Source organism: Chiloscyllium plagiosum, chromosome 7 (assembly GCF_004010195.1).
Source record: "Chiloscyllium plagiosum isolate BGI_BamShark_2017 chromosome 7, ASM401019v2, whole genome shotgun sequence".
NCBI classification, from domain to species: Eukaryota; Metazoa; Chordata; class Chondrichthyes; order Orectolobiformes; family Hemiscylliidae; genus Chiloscyllium; species Chiloscyllium plagiosum.
In genome coordinates this window covers 27934008-27954344 of record NC_057716.1, presented here as the reverse complement: position 1 = coordinate 27954344, position 20337 = coordinate 27934008, and the positions used below count along the sequence as shown (strand labels likewise).

At 46.3% G+C, this 20337-nt stretch overlaps 1 protein-coding gene across 2 annotated transcripts in view; it reads right to left on the bottom strand.

Moving 5' to 3' along the window:
- The window catches only part of col6a2 (collagen, type VI, alpha 2), a 74521-nt gene that overhangs the window by 8006 nt on the left and 46178 nt on the right, over positions 1-20337 (bottom strand). The window contains exons 18-29 of one of the 2 annotated variants that reach the window (XM_043693334.1): positions 19566-19628; positions 17930-17992; positions 16566-16616; positions 14225-14260; positions 13482-13544; positions 13193-13255; positions 11565-11600; positions 9584-9629; positions 8488-8640; positions 6995-7447; positions 6626-6664; positions 907-2538 (exon numbers count right to left, since the gene is read on the bottom strand). In XM_043693334.1, coding sequence (XP_043549269.1) covers positions 2249-2538; positions 6626-6664; positions 6995-7447; positions 8488-8640; positions 9584-9629; positions 11565-11600; positions 13193-13255; positions 13482-13544; positions 14225-14260; positions 16566-16616; positions 17930-17992; positions 19566-19628 — 1356 coding nt within the window. In that variant the 3' untranslated portion in view covers positions 907-2248. Of the gene's footprint in view, positions 1-906; positions 2539-6625; positions 6665-6994; positions 7448-8487; positions 8641-9583; positions 9630-11564; positions 11601-13192; positions 13256-13481; positions 13545-14224; positions 14261-16565; positions 16617-17929; positions 17993-19565; positions 19629-20337 lie in introns of those variants that run through there. The other variant, XM_043693333.1, reaches the window with a different exon arrangement.

Here is a 20337-nt window from a genome sequence, read left to right as displayed (position 1 = left end):
AAGGAGGGTCACCGGACCCGAAAGGTTACCCCCTGCTCTCTCTCCACAGATGCTGCCAGATCTGCTGAGTTTCTCCAGCAATTTCTGTTTTTATTACCCCACTGCGATTCCTTTTCGAGGCCTGAAGCTTGCTGTGACTCCTCAGTGTGGGGTGGGATGTGGTGGAGAGTCTGTGAAAATGGGAGCATCTCTCATTAGATTGGGGGTGGGGTGTAATATCTGGGATTCTAAACCCCCACTTTGGAAAGCTCTGACCTGGAGTCCCAGTTTGTTAGGATCTGTGAATAAATGTCCTCATTACAAATTGTACAATCCATAGTGTGCAGCTACCTTCGTAAGTGTTGGTATTGAGATTTGATTGGGAACCTGTTGCCTGTGCACTCAAGTCTACCAAATGACCTGTTGTAAAACCAAAGCCCTCCTGACTTCGAACCTATGGCACAGTGAGTGGCACATTTGCCTCTAAGTTAGAAGGCATCAAGCCCCTCTCCGGAGCTTTCAACACTTAAATTTCCAGGACCATGCCAGTACGGCGCTGAGGGACTGGGCACTGTCTTTCTCAGAATGACTGATTTTAGTCTGAAACCTTGCCTTGTCTTCTGCTGTGGACATAAAAATATCTGAAGTCATTGCTTTGAAGAAGAGATCTTCCTCACATTTTGGTCTGATATTAATCCCTTGACCAACTTCACTTAGAAACAGATCACCTGGTTGTCATCACTTTGCTGTCTGTGAGATCTTACTGTGTGCCTCCTGAATGCTGCCTTCCCCATATAACAGCAGCAACTGCACTTTAAAAGTATATTATTCAGTCAGACATTGCTTTTTTAAGGCTCACGGTCATGAAAGGTGCTATACAAATGCAAGTTTGTTCTTTTCTTTTCTATTAAAACATCAGCCAGCCTCCAAGAATCATATAAGATGTTTATTAATTGATACATTTACAAGTCGAAAGCTGCATTGAAAGGGCAGAAGTGTGCGTCACCTAGACAACAGGGCGCCAGATGTAGGTCCCTCCTCTGAAGAGAAGTTGGGAGTTGGGGAGGGCCAAGGACTGAGGAATGGGGAGAGGACTGGAAATGCAAATATCTAATCAGACAATGCTGGGAACACAGCACAAATCCTTGGCCTCTAAGCATTCCAGGGAATCCCAGTCTTCCAAACTCAACACTAACTGGGGTTGCCAAGTCCTGTGTAACGACCAAGGATTAAGCTGCAAGACTCTGATGTAGGACGAAATACCTGGAAGGCCAGGTTAGAGTCTCAGTTGATAAGGGAGTCAAAGAGGAGCAGGCAGTTAGATGGAAGCTGAGGCCTCAATCAGACCTAACCTAATGGGAGAATGGTTAGAAGAGCCAAGGAGCCTTCTCACGTTCCAAACTCATCTGCGCGATTCCAAAAATCTGAGGGGCATTCAAAAGAATTGCGTGCAATTGTCTTTTCGCTGAAAAGACTCCTGGCAAATATTAGTCATTAAAATATCGGAGATGGGATGGAAAGAGCTCTTTGTGGTAAGGCTTCATCCAGCGGGATGCTCAGGAGTTTGTTTCTCAATTTGGCTGGGGAAGACCAAGTGCTGTGAGCCAATCGATAGTGGGAGGCCTCTGGGGTGGGTGGGGTGGAATTTGGATGTGAAAGCTCAGGTGGGTGATTACACCCAGAGCTGACTCCCTCCCGCCCCACCACGTCCATTTGGAGGGTCTCCACTTCAGCTGCTGACTCTACACTTCCAGCAATGTCTGCTCTCAGGATCCACCGTTGCTGCACAGCTAGGCCGGGCCAATCCCCCTGGCACCACCCAAACAAGGGACCTAAGCTTGGTCCAGATTCAAGGAGAACCACAAGGTAGTTCCTGTGGCCTTGCTGCACTGCGAAACTGAATTCTCCTGTCACAGCAGCAGATTGATTGACCCAGTACTTTTTTTTTATGGCGATAGTGTGGACCATGAATCCGTTGCAGCGATAAGTGAACTGCTTTAAGCAGTGCAAACTGGGGACCTGTCCTGGGACTCAAACTCAATAAGCGACAGTCTAGAAGGAGCTACACAAACCTCTGCATTAGAATAGTCTTGTGACCCCCTTCCAGCTTGCCCGCTGACCAGCTACAAATAGCCACTGGTGATCGGGTACAAGGCTGGGAAGGAGAAGTTGCGAGACAAGCCAGTTTTTCATTGCCCTCCCACACCATGGTATGGGCTGGCATGAACTGTGGGACATTAACCACAGAAGCATCCCTCAGCCCATTCACCTAACATAGCCCCATAGCCTTTTCAGCATTCCCCGTTATATCCTTGTAGATCATTTTAAAAGAATCTATAAATAGGTTTGTCCAATGTTTTCGTTCCTCTCCGGTGGAGAATTTGGCCATCCCTGCGGTGTAAGTCATAGTTGCTACCAGTTTGTTGTAGCTGTCTGGGAGCTTGGTAGTTTGCATGCCTGATCTAAGCTCCTGGATTGTCTGTAACCAGTTATGAGGGTAGGTCCCAAGCATAGGTGAGGGTGGGATATCTGTGTATGCAGCGTTACTGTTTAAGATATCTGAAAACGATTAAAAAAGAAACAGTTTTAGGCTCGCTGACACTGCCTGACAGAGTATACTATTCACTCAGTCACGAGTTACCTCACTTGGTCCCTCTCAAAAAGCTTTGTAGGTCGGACTGGCAATTGTACATCTAGTTGAGGCTTTGAAATGGAAGCGGAGTTGTTATAAACAGGAGCACAGAATAACAGGGGGGGCAGAAGGGACAAGAAGGCAGGCAATTAATAAAAAAGCCTTGCATTTATACGGCATCTTTCACCACCTCAGGAAGATAGTGTTAATGCCACTGGGGACTAACAGTGCAGAGGTGAAATACAGTGCATGCTGAATATCTGAAGCAAACATGGAAAATGCTGAAGAAACTCAGTAGGTCTGGCAGCATCTGTGGAGAGAAACGGACTTCTTGTTTCAAGTCGAGTGCGAATCTTCTGCAGATCTGCAGTTCCCAGGACCTTTGCACCTGAGATGTTAACTCGTTTTCCTTTTCTCCACTGATGCTGCCAGACCTGCTGAGTTTCTCCAGCATTTTCTGTGTGTGTTAGTAATCCAGCGTCCCAGGTCGATGCTCAGCCCCGACAGAAATTCAAATCCCAACGCAGGTGGCATTGACACCTGATTAAATCCATAAATCTGAAACCAAACACTAGTCTTTGGGGATGGTAGATGATGATGGAACTATCTTGGTTGTTGTGAAACTCTATCAGGTTCCTCAAGGAAGTCACCATCAGAACCCGCTATGGCCTACATGCGACTCCAGAACCATAACAATGTGCTTCATTCATAAGTGTCATCAGAAATGGCCTGAGCAAACTAGTCAGTTCACCAGGGACAGACAACAAATTTTCTTGCATGACCACTTCACATGAAAGAATTTTTAACAATGTCCCTAATGCTTTAATGGCCTTTCAGTGGAAGCAGCTTAGTAGGGTTTTACAGCAGGAATTAAGTAAATGTCAAGGCCATCTTGGTGTTGGTACAGGGACAGTTACTGGCTCCCTTCTCCTCCCTGAAATAACATCAAGGAAACCTTTCAGTTCTGTAAGTTCTGACCAAAATTTGAGAATATTAACTCTTGTTTCTCTCACTCCACAGATGCTGCCAAACTTGTTGAGTTTCTCCAGCATTCTCAGCATTTGTTTCATTACAATGGATGTGCCCACCTGAGAAGCTATGTATAAACCCCCAACTTCCAATCTGTCCTTCCACCCCCCCACTGGCTTCTGTTTGCTCAGGGGGGTTTGGTAATGGAATGATTCACCTGTGCTCCCCTGCGCAACATTGTGCTGGTCAGTCAGACTTGCACGTTGACAATGGCAACCATTCCATCTATGTCCGTGTGTCTAAAACCAAGGACTCATCCGTCTTAGTAGGAGAAAGTGAGGACTGCAGATGCTGGACATCAGAGTCAAGAGTGTGGTGCTGGAAAAGCACAGAAGGTCAGGCAGCATCTGAAGAGCAGAGGAATTGATGTTTTGGGCAAGAGCCCTTTGTCAGGAATGAAGGGCTTATGCCTGAAATGTTGATTCTCCTGCTCCTCGGATGCTGCCTGACCTGTTGTGCTTTCCAAGCACCGCACTCACGGCACTCATTCATCTCATGGTGAATGATGAATCTCATCATTTGAAAATGTCATAGATAATTCAGAGATTACAGAAAAGGAGGAAATTAAAACACTAGGAAAAAGTTACTGAGAAACTATTGGGATTGAAGACAGACAAGTTCTGAGAGTCTGATGACCTACACCCTAGGGTCTTTGCAGAAGTGGCAGCAGAAATACTGGATACATTGGTTATAATATTCCAAAATACCCTGGATGTGGGATAGGTTCCAGTGGATTGGATAAAAGCTAATTCAACACCCTTATTCAAAAATGGAGGGAGGCAGAAGACCAGTTAGTTTAACAGCTGCTGATGGAAAATTGGTAGAATGTATTATTAAGAAAGTAGTAATGGAACATTTGGAAAATCAAAATGCATTCCATCAGAGTCAGCACAGTTTTATGTGGGTTTTATGTTGGAGTAATTTGTTGAAGTTCTTTGCAGATTTAACAAGCAAAGTGGATAAGGGGCATCCTGTGGCTGTAGTGCATCTGATCTTCCAGGAGGCATTTAATGAGCTAAGACACAAGATAAGATCTCATGGGGTTAGGGGTCATTTATTACCTTGGATAGAGGATTGGCTAGCCAATAGAAAACAGAGAGGCTTGACCTACTGATATTATCAGTAGACTATTAATCCAGTTCATGTTCTGGGGGCCTGAGTTCAAATCTCACCAGGGCAGACAGTAAGGTTTGAATTCAATAAAAATCCAGAGTTAGGAATCTAATTATGACTATGAATCCATTGTTGATTGTTTGGGGGGAAATCTATCATTTAGAGAAGGAAACTGCTGTCCTTACCAGGCTAGCAAACTATCGATTGTCTCTTAACAATAAATGCTGGCCTAGCTGGTGATGGAGTGAACATTTAAAGAATTTGGGATAAATTGGTCTTTTTCTGGTTGGCAAGATGTAACCAGTGGGGTGCCACAGGATTTGTTCCTCAGGCCCCAACTATTTACAATCTGTACCAATGACTTTGATGCAGGGCCAGAAAGCACTATAGCCAAATTTGCAGATGAGACGAAAATAGGTGGGTGAGTAAGTAAACTGCGATAAAGGAATAAGAAATTCAGAGACGGATAGATTAGCTGAATGGACCAAAGTTTGGCAGATGGAGTTGGAGTTATCGCTTTTGGTTGGAAGAATTAAAAGGCAGCTTATTATCTAAATGGAGAGGAACTTCAAAATGCAGAGGGATTGGAGTGTCCTTGTGTATAAATCGCAGAAAGCTAGGACACAGGTACAGTAGAAAATAAGGAAAGCAAATGGTATTTATTGCCAAAGGAATAGAGTATAAAAGTAGTGGTTTTGTTGAAATTGTACAAGGCATTAGTGAGACCACATCTGGATTAGCAGGTACAATTTTGGTCCCCTTATTTGAGAAGGGATGTAATTGCATTAGAGGCAATTCAGGAAAGGTTAACTACATTAATTCCAGATGATGAGATGAAAGGCGCGTCTTAGGAAAAGAGACTAAGCATTTTAGACCTCTACAGTTTAGAAGAATGAAAGGAAATCGAATTGTGGTACATAAGATGCTAAAGGGGATTGACAAAGTAGACATAGAAAGAATGATTCCCCAATCCAGGCAATCTAGAACAAGAGGTCATAGTTTTAGGATAAGGGGTGACAGATTTGAAATAGAAATGAGGAGAAATGACTTTCTCAAAGGGTCATGAATCTGTGGAATTCAGTACCCCAGAGTGCAAGGGATGCTGGGACATTGATTAAACTTAAGGAGAAGACAGACAGATTTTTAATCTGTAATGAGTTGAAGGGCGCCAGGAAATGGAGGGGAAAATGGAGTTGAGGCCGAGGTGAGATCAGCCACGATCATATAAATGACAGAGCAGGCTCGAGGCAATGAACCGTCTACTCCTGCTCCTGGATCTTACACCCAATCCAGCAAAGCTTCCAAATGTCATATTCAGTGTCCAAGTCACTGCAATAAGAGTCCAGATCTTTCCCTGATGCCCATTCCATTGAGGATTTAAGGGGGCCATTCCCGCCTGCTCTGAGATCGCTTGCTACCACTTCCTTAACTCTACCTGCTGCCCTGCTTGCTTCAGCTGATCGGCTGTGGAAACCCTCATGCAGGTCTCTGTGATCTCCAGAGATGAATTTATTCTACCACATTCTTGGCCAGCTTGTCACATTTAACCCTGAAGGCCATTCGACCCTCCGCTGACTGAGTCCTAACTTGCATCAAGTCTCACTTACAGATCCCTCTTGCATCCGTTAACCATCCCAGAACGGAAAAACCAGGAAAACTGGCAAATGGAGTTCCTGTCATGTGGCAGCAGCATCGGTGCAATTCAGGGGCAGGCTGCAGAAGTGGAAGCAAAGAAGACCTCACTCCTATCCCCTTTACAATCTCTTGGTCTCTGGTCCAATTTACGTCTGGTGTGAATCCAGTCTGTCTGCAGTCCACATGTAAGTGGCCTCAGAGTGAGACCCTTTGTGCAATGATATATTTGCAACTTACCTGTTTTACAGGGGAGATCAGGGCAGATAATCTCAGGGTCTGAAAGACAAACAGAACACGATGTAAAGGGTCAAGGGTCTTAAACTAAACTGGAAGAAATAATATCTTATATCTCTGGGGTGGTCATTTGACGGCCCACTTCAGCAAGCCCTGGGAAAATCTGGCTGCATACAAAGTGATGGCACGCTCTCGGACCCCAAATCCTCATGAAGGTCATGCCAGGGACTTGAGGACTGGTGCCATGATGAGTGGGCATCTGGTAACCTGCACCCCCACCCCACCGTCCATCTCCCCCAATTCCGCCTTGCAGATTCCTGCTGGACTGCAGCTTTAGAAAGGGAGGCCATTGCCTGTGTGAGTGGGACATACCGGGGCACAGCAGCTCCTCCATCTGATCAATGAACTCCTCAGCCACCAGGTCCGCAAAGAGGTTCATCCTCTGCACCCGGCCGTCCTGTCGGCAGGCAATCGATTTCAGCGTTTCGTCATCCTGCGGCTTGGCAAACATGTCCCCGATGCCAATGGCATTGACAATGACGTCGCCCTTGCACAGGGAAGTGAGCAGCGAGTCATCATCCCTGGGGTCGTGGCGGCCGTCAGTGATAACCACGGCAAAGACCTTGGCCTTGTCGCGCTTGTTGGCCTTAATCAACGTGTCGTACGCAAACTTGAGGGCGGAGGGGGTCCACGTGCCGCCCGCGATCCACTCCAGCTTCTTCACGGCCTCCTTGAAGGATGACAGCGAGTTGATTTTGGGATCATTCAGCTGCACAGCTTCGAAGGTTCCGTCGTGACTGTACTGAACGACACCAACACGGGCTCCTGCAGTCCCAGAGTTAAAACATAAAACACAATCAGCAATAAACAGAGAACGCGCGCACACACAACTAGCGAGGTAGAGCACCAGGCAAGAGGGAGGTCAGTGCGCTTTCTGCAAGGGCTCGTCAAGTTCCTTTTATATATTAGTGTCCATGCTCAAGTCCTTGCTGAACACACCAGCGGGAGGTTATCAATAACAAGAGGTCACGCTTTCAAGGTGAGAGGTGTAAAGTTTAAGTGGGATACACGTGGCACACAGAGGGTTGTGGGCATCTGGAACACGTTGCCAGCAGAGGTGGTAGAGGCAGGCATGGTAGATTCATTTAAGATGCGTCTGGACAGATGCACGAGTAGGTGGGGAGCAGAGGGATACAGATGCTTAGGAAGTGGGCGACAGGTTTAGACAGTGGATTTGGATTGGCTCATGCTTGGAGGGCTGAAGGGCCTGTTCCTGGGCTGTAACCTTCAACCTTAAGAGGTGGGGGCTAGCTTACAAAAGGTTTCAGGAGTGATCTCGTCGGAGTTTATTACATTGTTGTGTACTAACCAAATGCACAGACATTCTACAGAGTGAACTGTCACGTGTGACTGTTTTGCACAGGTGGGCTCTCGGGAGGAGGGGAGGAGAGGTGTTGGGGGGGGCGGGGAGGGGGTGGTGATGTCCATTTTTGCTCCATGATGCTAACACCGCTGGTCAGTGTGAGGTGCACAGAAGAGGTTTTCCAGGAATCACAGAGATTTTAAACATGAATCTCGTCAAAACAAACTAACTGTGAGCATCTCCCATCCTCAGGCCGAGGGTTAACAACTGCTCGTCTCAGACCCACATTTCCCAGGCAACTGTTACCCTCATTACACAGCCTCTAGTGATAGGCCTCATCAGTTCAGATTTCAGAAGAAAATGATCGCTTCGTGAAAAGTTTTAAGAAACACAGCCCAGTCCACTTATATAAATATTTCCTTTATGGCATTTACTGAAGAATGTTTCCCATAACGCAGACGTAGGGTCATATAAGAGGGTGACTTTTCCTGGAATCGCTCACCCGTATGAGATTTGGGATCCTTGGCTATTGTGCCCAAGCGGCTGACAGTATTGATGACAAAATTCTTTTCCAGGGTGAAGTTGGTCAGGCCGATACTCTCTGAGCTGTCAATCACAAATACGATATCGAGTGGTCCACACTGCTTCTCACAGTCTGAAAGAAAAGGTCAAGAAAGGGTCAAGAAGGGAATGGTAAAGAAATAAGGATTAAATTGTGCTCACCAACACTGAACTTGGTACATCGCATGGGAAAGCCGCCTGTATAACACTTTTATATGCTTGAAGTTAATGCAAATTCCAGACTGGTCCAATTAATTAATCCACTCCACTGACAACTTAATAAGTGGACTGACTGGTGTCCAAAGGAATGTGGGTGCGTAGCAGTTTATGGATGTAAAATGTTAAGGTCCACCCTGTAGGCCTCCTACTATCATTGGTCAGAAGATACAATAGTATTGGAATTGATTATTCCTCGCCATCAATGGATGATTTTCTGAGGGAGGAAAACCATCAGCGATGGAAAACTCTGAGAGGGAAATGCGAAGGTACTGGCCCCTCCCAAGCTGCACTTACCTGGACACGATGACTAACCTCTAGGAGACAAGGAAGGTGATGTGATTATTTAGTTCTCAGCTGACACACTTGTTAGAAGTGTTTGAAAAGGGGTGGACAACCTGTGACTGGTTCAGTACTCCAGTACCCGTCTCTGCAGTTCACAAAAGGTGATACTTTGACAAGTTGTGTAAGACACAGACAACTCAGAGTATTCTCAACTGGCTCCTGGTAAACATCCAGACTGATCATCTGCGTTGGAGATAGGAAGCTACCTAGTACCCCATGTTAATAAGGTCCACTCAGTCCTACTTCCAACTACAAGATTCCAAACGTACAGATGTTTGAGTTTAGATCATGGTGGTACCTTCCTGGGAAAAGAATGCACAGAGATTGCTGCGCATTGTTCATGCTTTATTGCTACATTCCTACAAGGCATGGTTCCCTGCTAAGATTTGCAGTTTACCGTCAGCAAGGCTTTCTGAAGGAAGGTCTCTGAATTTCATTGCGTGTTATGCGATTTGACATCATCAGGATGAACTTACCACAGCATCCACATGTCTCCCTGACATAAGTCATCACATCACAATCCTGGGGAAACAGAGATCAGAAGGTGTTACTGAGGAGGGAGGAATCGACTCGACCCAACCCCGAGTCCTCACTAGCGGAACAATCAGGCAGTGTAGATAACTCTGAGAATGTAGTGAAGAGGGAGAATGTGTTTCTTCAGTATATGGGATCTGGAGACAGTGAGGAGGGATCATTGGTACTGTCTGATGCGGCTAAAGGTGTTGATTCATGAATCGTTGATGGCAGTTGCCTGCATCTCCGGATCTTCCATCAAACTAGCACGGCCCAAAACACACCTGCCATTGGTCCACTCCCTAGGAAGACTGCCTTCCCACAGCCAATCAGAAGGGAAGGTCCTTTGATTCATAGAATCCTTACAGTGTGGAAGCAGACCATTCGGCCCATCAAGTCCACACCAACCCTCTGAAGAGGTTCCACCCAGACCCACCCCCTATCCCTGTAACCCTGTATTCCACGTGGTTAACCCACCCTGACACTATGGTCAATTTCCCATTGCCAATCCACCTGGCCTGAACATCTTTGGACTGTGGGAAGAAACTGGAGCACCCGGAGAAAACCCACACAGACACGGGGAGAATGTGCAAACTCCACATACACAGTCGCTGAGGCGGGAATCGAATCCGGGTCCCTGGAGCTGTAAGGCACCAGTGCTACCCACTTGACATCCACTCCCTCGAATACTGACACACCATGGCAGTAGTATGTACCATCTGCAACATGTACCCACAGCAACTCACCAAGGCCCCACAGCATCTAGAACTGTAAGATGCACGTAGGCATCTTAAATAACTATGGGATTCTATCTCCAAGTTACTCAAGAGGAGTGTCAAATTCCTGGAGATTTCTGATCCTGCAGGGTTGCGAAGCCTCTCAATCCTGGCCCTGGAGTTAGACACAGCTCAGAATGAACACAATATAGCTGTGTTGACCAGTTAGAGGTCAGTATACACTTAAACAAAACAGCACTGCACCTGACCCCTTCCCTAAAGTTGGTCACGTTCCCGAACGGGCTAATTAATCCTGGGCCCACTCATTCACTCTTCATCCTCAGAGATTAGCACTACTGCCTCACAGCATCAGGGTCCCAGGTTCAATTCCAGCCTTGGGTAACTGTGTGGAGTTTACACATTCTCCCCTGTCTGTGTAGGTTTCCTTCGGGTGCTCCGGTTTCCTCCAAAAGCCCAAAGATATGCAGGTCAGGTGAATTGGCCATGCTAAATTGCCCGTAGTGTTAGGTGCATTAGTCAGAGGGAAATGGGTCTGGGTGGGTTACTCTACTGAGGGTCGGTGTGGACTGGTTGGGCCGAAAGGCCTGTTTCCACACTGTAGGGAATCTAATCTAATCTAATCTAATCTAATCCTCACTCTCTGGGTAAACTGCCTGCTATTCTGAAGTTCCCCTATGTGATCCTATGGGGGCACTGTGTCCCCTTCCAGCACCAGGTATACCAGGGTCTTATTACTCAGATACAGCGCAGGATGGTCAGCCCTCCAGAACAGTTCTGAAGTCTGCACCAATAATGTTCAATCTCGTTCCTACTGCTCTGGACAAACAAAATCCCAGGAGAAATGTCATCGGGCCAAATAAAAAAAAGGTGCTTTTTATTCACTTGTGTGGACTTTTGTATTCATTGCCAGAAACATTTGATGTTGGGAGGGATAATGTTGGAGGGATAATGTCTCGACTGTCAGGAATTATCCAGTCAGACAAAGAGGCAGATGGTTATGATCTGTGTGGGAGGGTGGGACTCTCCAAAGACAGACGTGTTGGCTGACCAATGGTGAGAGGGTGAGGGTGGGTCACGGGAGGCAGGGGACGTGGCATCAAATGCTCTCGGAATACGGATGCGCAGAGCGAGTGATCCTAATGCGGGGAGAGCTCCCTGAACCCTGCCCACCCTAGGCCAGGAAACATGTTCAACAGGGGATACTTACAGTGAGGCCAGAGTCGCCTGGAGGGCCAGGATCACCCTGAAACCAAACAAGAGAAAAAACACATTTAGTTCAAAATAAAGAGAGACATTCCATTTGGATAGAGTGCCTCCTCATTTACTTGCTTGACTAGTTTAACTGGCTTTGAAAAATGCTCTCCTCTCCCGACCCAAACATCCCGTTACTCACAATGATGTGGAGCTTTGAGGCTCTTTGGGGTAAGCAAACATGTCCAATGAGGTTAAAAATCACAACACCAGGTTATAGGCCAACAGGTTTAATTGGAAGCACTAGATTTCGGAGCGCTGCTCCTTCATCAGGCGGCTGTTGAGCATAACCACCTGATGAAGGAGCTTCGCTCCGAAAGCTAGTGCTTCCAATTAAACCTGTTGGCCTATAACCTGGTGTGGTGTGATTTTTAACTTTTCAACCCCAGTCCAACACTGGCACCTCCAAATCTTGTCCAATGAGGTCACTCGATTAAATCCACACTGGATTTGATGGGCGAGATATTGTCTATTTTCCTACATGCCTCAGGGGAGGGGAGAAATCCAAAAGTCCTGACTTGGCCGAAGTGGAGAGAAGGCCCAAAGTGTAGGCTCCGAGCCAATGGGCTGTTTTATTGGATAAAAGCTCCAATGAGCTTTGCTGACTGTGTTCGCGGTTGAATGTTAAGAGTTTAAATACATTGTCTCTATCCAGTAAGAATAGCATCTTTCAGGATCCAGGCCTGAAGATTCCTACTGGATCTACCTCGATGTGAGATCAGAAATTCTGGTCTCTCTCTTTTTCGCTAGGTTCCAGGGACTTCTGAAATGACCACAATGAGGCTTTATCCAGCTGTTACAAAAGCCCTTGACATATTAGGTGTCAAATGAAATTTGCTCACAAACTTGTCACAATTGTCATTCTCCAAATGCCACCTCCCAATTTCTGGGAATGTTTTAAGTTCCCATTATCCATTAGTGGTGAGGAACGTAGCCCTGATTTTCTCAACTTCCCAGATGCAAATGAAATTCCTCTGCTGGAAGTGAGGACCATAGACAGACCCTTAGGTATCTCTAAGTTCAGGTTTTGTTTCCATACATGGTGGTGGGAGCACGACTGTAATCCCTACCATTTCAGTGATGATTTGCACTCGCTGACTGCTTCACATTAGAATGGCATTCTCAGCGACTGTTTCCTGCAAGTATTCTGAGTAGAGTGGTGACATTTTTCTAGGCCGTGACTAAACAATATTGTCACTTAAAAGCACCCTAAGAGCGCGGATCCAGGATCTTCAACACAAGCTACCTCTCCCGATGGGATACTGAAGACTTTTAAGAAGCTGCTTGGAAGTTACAGGATCAGAAAAGACCCAGCACGTGGAAAGCAAGGGGAATCAAATGAGGCCTTGGTTCATTTGGATTACTGTGAGCCTTTTGTTTGATAGTAGGAAGGCCACTTCTGAGTCAAGACATGTAGGATTCATTCTGGCAGCTTAGAATACAGTCTCCATGAGTGTTGAACTGCAATGGGACTGATCCAGAGTTCTTCACCTTAACCTGTGCTGCAGACAGTTTGTGGTATCGAACATCAGTGCTGCATTACAAGATCCAAACTGGAGAACCTTTCAAACAAGTGGCACTTACCTCCCTACCGGGCCCTCCTGGGTTCCCTCTGTTTCCTGGCTCACCCATTGGTCCCGGGTCACCCTAGAGGGAAAGGAGTAGCACAGTGTGATGCATTCTTCATGTAACTCGATGTTTACAGTTGCTTCAACGTTTAAAGACTTAATGTCAAAAGGCTGGTGGCTTGGTCAAGAACTGGTAAGGTATGGTCAAAGAGGAATGCGATACTCATTAAACTGGAGTGGAGAAGGGGTTTTCTTGTAACATCGGTTGATTCAGTAAGAGACGAGGAAACCTGGAGAATACTTACTGGTTCACCAGGGTTCCCCTTAGGACCCGCGTCTCCTTTACGTCCCATTTCTCCTTTGATACCCTGTAGAGAGAAGGTCAGTCTCAGCATTGGGCTAATTGCACTTTGCTCTGCATTGAACAAGTATTCTTCAAACCTGCCTGCCATGCACGAGACTCCAGTCACCCTCACCCCAGCAAAACTATCCCGTCAATCTGCTGCTTAACACCTCAATGCTGTTTGCGCGCTCTGTGTTGCGTTTGGCGTACTACACCAGCAATTACACTTTGGTTGCGCAGACTCGTCCTCGTTCACACCAGGACTAAGGGATAATCTATTTGAGGCAATTTAAGATGATTTAAAAAAAGTCAATCCCTCTGCCCCCAGCGCCTCTGGGGAGGGGATGATCCAAGAGGATGCTCCTTAAAGTGAGAGTGAGGCCATTCTGAGGTGAAGCTGGGAAATCTGTTTTCCGTGTTATAATGGGTGTTAAAATGCTGCGATGCTAATCTGGGTGCGGCAAGTCAGGAGCACTTGTCTCAGCAAGAGATGAACTCTGCCTTTTCAATTAAAATGAATTTACACTGAACCTTCCGTTTCACGGGCTATAATAACTCCTCCAAAGCAAAAGCAACTGGAATGGTTGTCATAACTACAGCCACCTCCTTTGGCTTGCCACCTTTGACAATGATCTGCACAACCCACTACACCTCTACATTAACTCACCACACGCTGTGTTCCAAACCAACAGAGGCCTCACTCACCAGATATCCAGGTGGTCCCCTTACTCCCTCATCACCCTGAAAAGCAAAGAGACACACAGCAATGAGCTGCTGCAGATCACTGAGTGAAGGAAAATATCAGAATGAAGTCAGTCAATTAAGAACAGAAGTAAGTTTGGTTATGAATCAGTCAAGATGCTCGATCTGTGCAAACACTGATGCAGCCGATTATTCATAAGGAAGTTACACGCACACACTCACACTCTCTCTCCCTCCCTCTCTCTCACACACACAGACACACACACAAGTCTACGGGGTGAATTTGCATTTGCAGAATTGTAATTGCAGATACACTCTTTTTGTTCAAAAAGTGCTCAATCTGCAGGCAGTAAATCCATGTAACATTTTATAAATTCCTACTTTGGAAATAGAACCAGTCTGACTCAAGACTGGAATACAGACAGACTCTAACCTCACATCTTTAATACATTGTCTGAGCTGAGATGTCACCTTTTCTTCATAAAAACCATAAGTTATCTTGAGAATGGGACTTAAAACAAGTTCTGGGATTTATATATTAATGAACCGAAACCTGCAACCCACTCTTAAAGATGAAAGACTTAAAAGCAATCTAGGTTTGTTCAATATATCATTTTAATTGCCTGACACTGTGATCTTTTGCTGTAAATTCTGTGTCTTATAGTCCTGCTCCACAGCTACCTGATGAAGGAACAGCGCTGTGAAAGCTGGTGCTTCCAAATAAACCTGTTGGACTATAACCTGGTGTGATTTTTAACTTTGTCGACCCCAGTCCAACACTGGCTCCTCCACATCATGAATGCAGATGCAATGGATTTGATTGGTAAAGAGGGGGTTGAGTTATGGATTGGTGACCACCTTATAAAAATGCCGTGCTCAGAACGCGAAAGCGATGGAACACAGAGGAAGAATGGTTTGGATCCAAATCAAACGCTCACCATACCTGATGTCAAGCAGGTGGACTTTTTTGTTGTGTGAGACGAATATCAAAGGGGCTCCGACAGCTGGTTTATGATGCTGTGTGATGCACTGGCTGAGGTCATGAAGGAATCGCCTTCTCAACCTTTTCCTCTGACCTGAGGCACGGTGATCCTGAGGTGAAACCGTAACCAGTTGTCTCTCTCTCTCCCCTTAATAAGACAGCAGCCCTATGGGTCTCTGGGACAATGGTGACTTTACTTTCACTTTACAAATATCAAATGGTCAACATAGACATTTTAACTCTGGGAAAACCTAATACGAAGAGACATGCTTTTAAAGGTGAGAGTGGGCAGGTTCGAAGGAGATGGGAGGGGGCAAGTTGTTTTTTACAAACAGGAAGTGGTGTGAGTCTGGAATGTGCTGCCAGGGCTGGTGGTGGAGGCAGACACGACAGGGGCATTTAAGGGACTTTTACATCAGCACTTGAATATACAAGGACTGGACGGATATGGACGAAGGGGAGGCAGAAGGGATTAGTTTAATTTAGTGTCATGTTCGTCACAATATCGTAGACCGAAGAGCCCGTTCCTGTGAGGCACCATTCTATGTCCTACGGCTGCACAAGTTCCAATTTCAGGGGAAGTGATAAACCTGGTGATACAGACTACTTCCATCCCGATCAGTGAAAATGACCATTACGAATATCACAGAGCAGCTCTTTCGCACACAGCGGAATGCAGGTCATTCTTGCAGCCTGCTATTTAGCACTAAATGGCTGTTGAAGCATGTTTGTGTGCTCCAGAAACAATTGATGGGATAATCAGAAAAAACAAGACTTCCAAATATTGTGCCAATGTTAAACGGTGCAGGTCAAAACAGGCTCTGCTTCAAGACCCAGCCCATACTGAGCTCACTGATATTACTCAGGGTTTCCTGCCTTGGAAAATATATGTGGTATAGGAGTAAGTCAGATAGCTCTTCCTACGAGACAACAGGGGAACGATGGGCTGAATGGCTTCCTGTGATAAAAAGGGACGGGCCATGAGGAAGCCTGTTGTCCTTTTGCAGACTTTGTCACAACAGGGGCATTGATCTATTTGCAATGAAATGAGGAAAAGTGTTCACCCTTGGGAATGAATGCAACTGGTGTTCCTACAGCTCACTTCCCAATCTTTCAACGTTTACCAAAGGTGATGTTAAAATGCCCTTTGGTTTGCACCACCACCCAGTCCGTTTGCGGACACATTTTGTTTGAAGAGCTTGTACATTTTGTTAGCGGGCTTTGGGTTGGGAATGATTATGCTCCATACCTGGAGCGTTCCAGCCTCAGGCTAAATAAGTAGTCTGCAAACATGCTGAAAATCTCGCCCATAAAGTCATAAGACAGGTTCAAGATGCAAGTAAAACAAGACAGATCGTGTACCTGTTCTCCTCTGGGTCCAGGGAAGCTGAATCCTTGCCTTCCTTTGTCACCCTGAAAGTCAATTCAAGAAAGGAGTCACATCGACAGCAAAGCTCTAACATTCAAAAGAGTTGTGTTTATAAAACAACCTCATACCAATGAGATATTTTTTAAGTATTGACCCACCAAGAGAACATGGAGAAGAGGAGATCTAATTGTAAAGGGTGCACTGGAAACCAGCAGCACAAATCTCAGGTTTAAAATGTTAACTAATGTGAATGTTGAGGTTGAAGGATCTAGGAGCTATCTTCCAGCTCAGTTGTAATACTGACCATCAAAGATCAGGCCCACTCACCGCCCCCTCCCCCCACTAAGTCTTTCCTCCCTTTTCTGCTTGATCATCTTTCTCCTATATCAGTTCCACTGCCTAATATCAACCCTCCCCTTCAGCAATTTCTTCTCCTCTTCCGATCACTCTGGTTACCTTGTCTCTCCATGTTACCTTTTTCCTCTGCCTTCCCATCTCTCCTGAAGTATCCCGGCAGCATCTCGTCTTGATCGTTCTTTCCAGTCCCATCCTCAGCCCCCTGCCCCGGGATCCACCTGTTCCTCAAATTGAAGTGCTCTTCATGTGTGAGATTGCCAGTCTCCTGTAAATGAGACCTGAGCCCAGATCGGTGGGCATTGGCACCAACTGCCACACAGATGCCAGGCAATGATCATCTCCAACCACAAAGAATGGAACAATCGGCCCTGGACATTCAGTGGCATCACCACCACTGAACCCCTCACTGTCACCAACCTGGATGTCATAACTGACCAGAAACCCAACCGGACTCACCATATTGACCTGCTCGTGTAGCCACTGATTCTGAGGCTAGGAATACTGTGGTGAGTAACACACCTCCTGACTCCCCAAAGCCTGTTCATCATCTACAAGGCACACAGCAGGAGTGTGATGGAATATTTCATCACTTTTAACTGCCCTCTGGGCAATTAGGAATGGACAATAAATGCTGGGCCTGGCCAGTGATGCTCATGTACCACAAGCGAATAATAAAAAGTGAGTTATTGTTCTTCTCTCAATTACACACCCAGGTAGTACATAAAACTAAGTGGCTGATAGGCCGGAATAAATCCAAACTATAGGAGAGTCCGAAAGAATTACTTATGCATTAAAGACCTTGAGGAGATCTATACTTTCCCCATTGTGCTTTGGCCAAACAAATTGTTACAAAAAAATAAAGTATTACAATATAATTTTTACAATACCATAAATCATCTATTACTACCTCATCTTACTTTCAGGGCACCCTGTACAATATTACAATCTCGCTTTCTTTCTTTCAGTTGAGTACGTCCACTTAACAATCCCGCTCGCCTACCTTCGGACCCGATGGTCCTGTCTCTCCCCTTGGTCCAATCTCACCAGGATCTCCTCGCGTTCCCTGAGCAAAACAAAAAGCAGGTTTAAATGGGTTGCAGATTCCCTGAACCGTGTCAGACACGGCTCACGTAACCGAGGCACGCCCATCTGCCATTGGCTGGATGAGTTACCTCATTAACAGGGGCAAAACGGCAGCCTAGATGAGCTGGACCTCATATGCACGTGGAAGACAGGCTGGCAAGATTCATCTTTGTTGGCACTGACAAGCAGACACAGTGAAGGCAAGGACACTAAACAATGGGCTGAATGGCCTTCTTCTCCACTGTAACAATTCAGTAGTGCAGATACCTTCTCTGTCTCACCTTCAGAAAGCATTACTTGCCACTTTGCTGGTGGCACCCTTTTTCAATTCAGCCTGTGTTGAGATAATCCTGATAAGCAACAGTTCCAAACAGCCTGCCTTACTATAGCAGTGAACAGTGAGTCTGCATATGGTGTATAGTGGGTGCGTGGGCTTTGGAAGGGCTTTGAGTTGATAGCGAGCTCAGAGGGTATGGGTAGATCATACAGCAGCATGGACGTGACCTGGAGAGGGCGCACAATACAAATGGGTGAGAGGGTTCAAAATGTCTCAATACAACTGGGATGTAGTCCTCGAACACTTAGTAGCCAAGCAGCTGTCCAGGTTCGGCGTCTTTTGAGTCATGAAGTAAATGCACTCGATTCTCACTCAATGGGTGACACGGTGGCACAGTGGTTAACACTGCTGCCTCACAGTGCCAGGATCCCAGGTTTAATTCCAGCCTTGGGCGATTGTCTGTATGGAGTTTGCACATTCTCCCCGTGTCTGCATGGGTTTCCTCCGGGTGCTCCGGTTTCCTCCCACGTTCTAAAGATGTGCAGGTCAGGTGAATTGGCCATGTTAAATTGCCCATAGTGTTAGGTGCATTAGTCAGAGGGAAATGGGTCTGGGTGGGTTACTCTTCGGAGGGTCAGTGTGGACTTGTTGGGCTGAAGGGCCTGTTTCCACACTGTAGGGAATCTCAACATCTCAACTGCTTCCACTGCCCAGCTCTGTAGCAGAAATCCAGTCTGCACAGTTACAGAACGGTGTAGTACTGACAAAGATATACTCCATGTTCATTCCTCTTCAGAACTAATATATATCCCGAGCAACCTCACTGATGGTCTCGGTGAACCTCAGTTCCCTGAAGATGTGTATTATACATGCACAGCGATGCGACACACTGTGACATCAGAGCTCCCAAAGCTGACTTGCACTGATTTAAGAAAGCCTGCTGACTGCAGAGAGAAAGACACCCAATGTCAGGCTGACTGCTCGCTTTGTGCACCAATAATGAGATACGCTACAGTGGCCAGCATTGCTGGATCATCCTGGAACAGTGTTGCAAATAACGCAGGAGGAAAAGGTCGGCACCATCGTAAAAATGCCCGATGCTCTCCTCAAAAGTCTTCTTGTTTTTGAGCTGTAGAAATATTGGGAACTGGGTAAAGAGCAGAATGAGGGAGTGTGGGGGAGGAGAAGTGAGAGGTCCAGCTGGAGGTCAACCAGAGTTGGCAACCTTAGGTTGGGCCACACCGCATTCATTGGTGATAAAGAAACGGCAACTTACATTCGAGCCTGCCACTCCAGGTGACCCTGGGGATCCTCTCGGTCCAGGAAGCCCAATGTCTCCCTGTAAACAAAGTGAAGATCTCTGTGAGTGAAGAGGAAACAGGAGTTTTCCCTGATATCTCCAGCACAGAAGTCAGTGGAATGGCCAGTGTTGGCCAAACAGAGGGGAAAGCTTCTGTCCACTTCAGGCCAAGATGACCACGACAGATCTTCCCCTTGGCGTGGCAACAAAAAATATTTTGCACCAAGTTCCAACAAAAGCCCTTCATGCAGCATTAAGATCAGGAGTGGCTCCCATTCAATGTAACAGGACGCTGCCATTCAGCCCCTCAAACTTGATATGCCATTCAATTAGATCCTGGCTGATTTTAGTAATCTACCTCGGGCTTATTTCCCTTGACTATGAAGAAAACTCGATCCTTCTGAGTTTTTGGAGTTTTTGATTGACACCCTTCCTACTGCACCCAAACCCCTTTTTCAGCCTCTGTCACTTCTGAGAAAGGAGGGTTCCAGATTCCCGGGAACCTTTGTGGGAACAATTGCCTCCTAAATCTACTCAGACTCCTTCCGACATTCCTTCGAGGGAACCCAAGCCTAGTCCACAGAGCCTTTCACGTAACCCTTTCAATCCCGGTCTTTTTCTGGTGAATCTGCTTTCTGTCCTCCGAAAGTCCAGTAGCCCTTCCCCTTAAAGACCATTCAACCCTCCTTGAGGGATATTACGCAGAACTGAACAGCACATTCAGATGGGCTCCAAGCAGAGCTCTGTA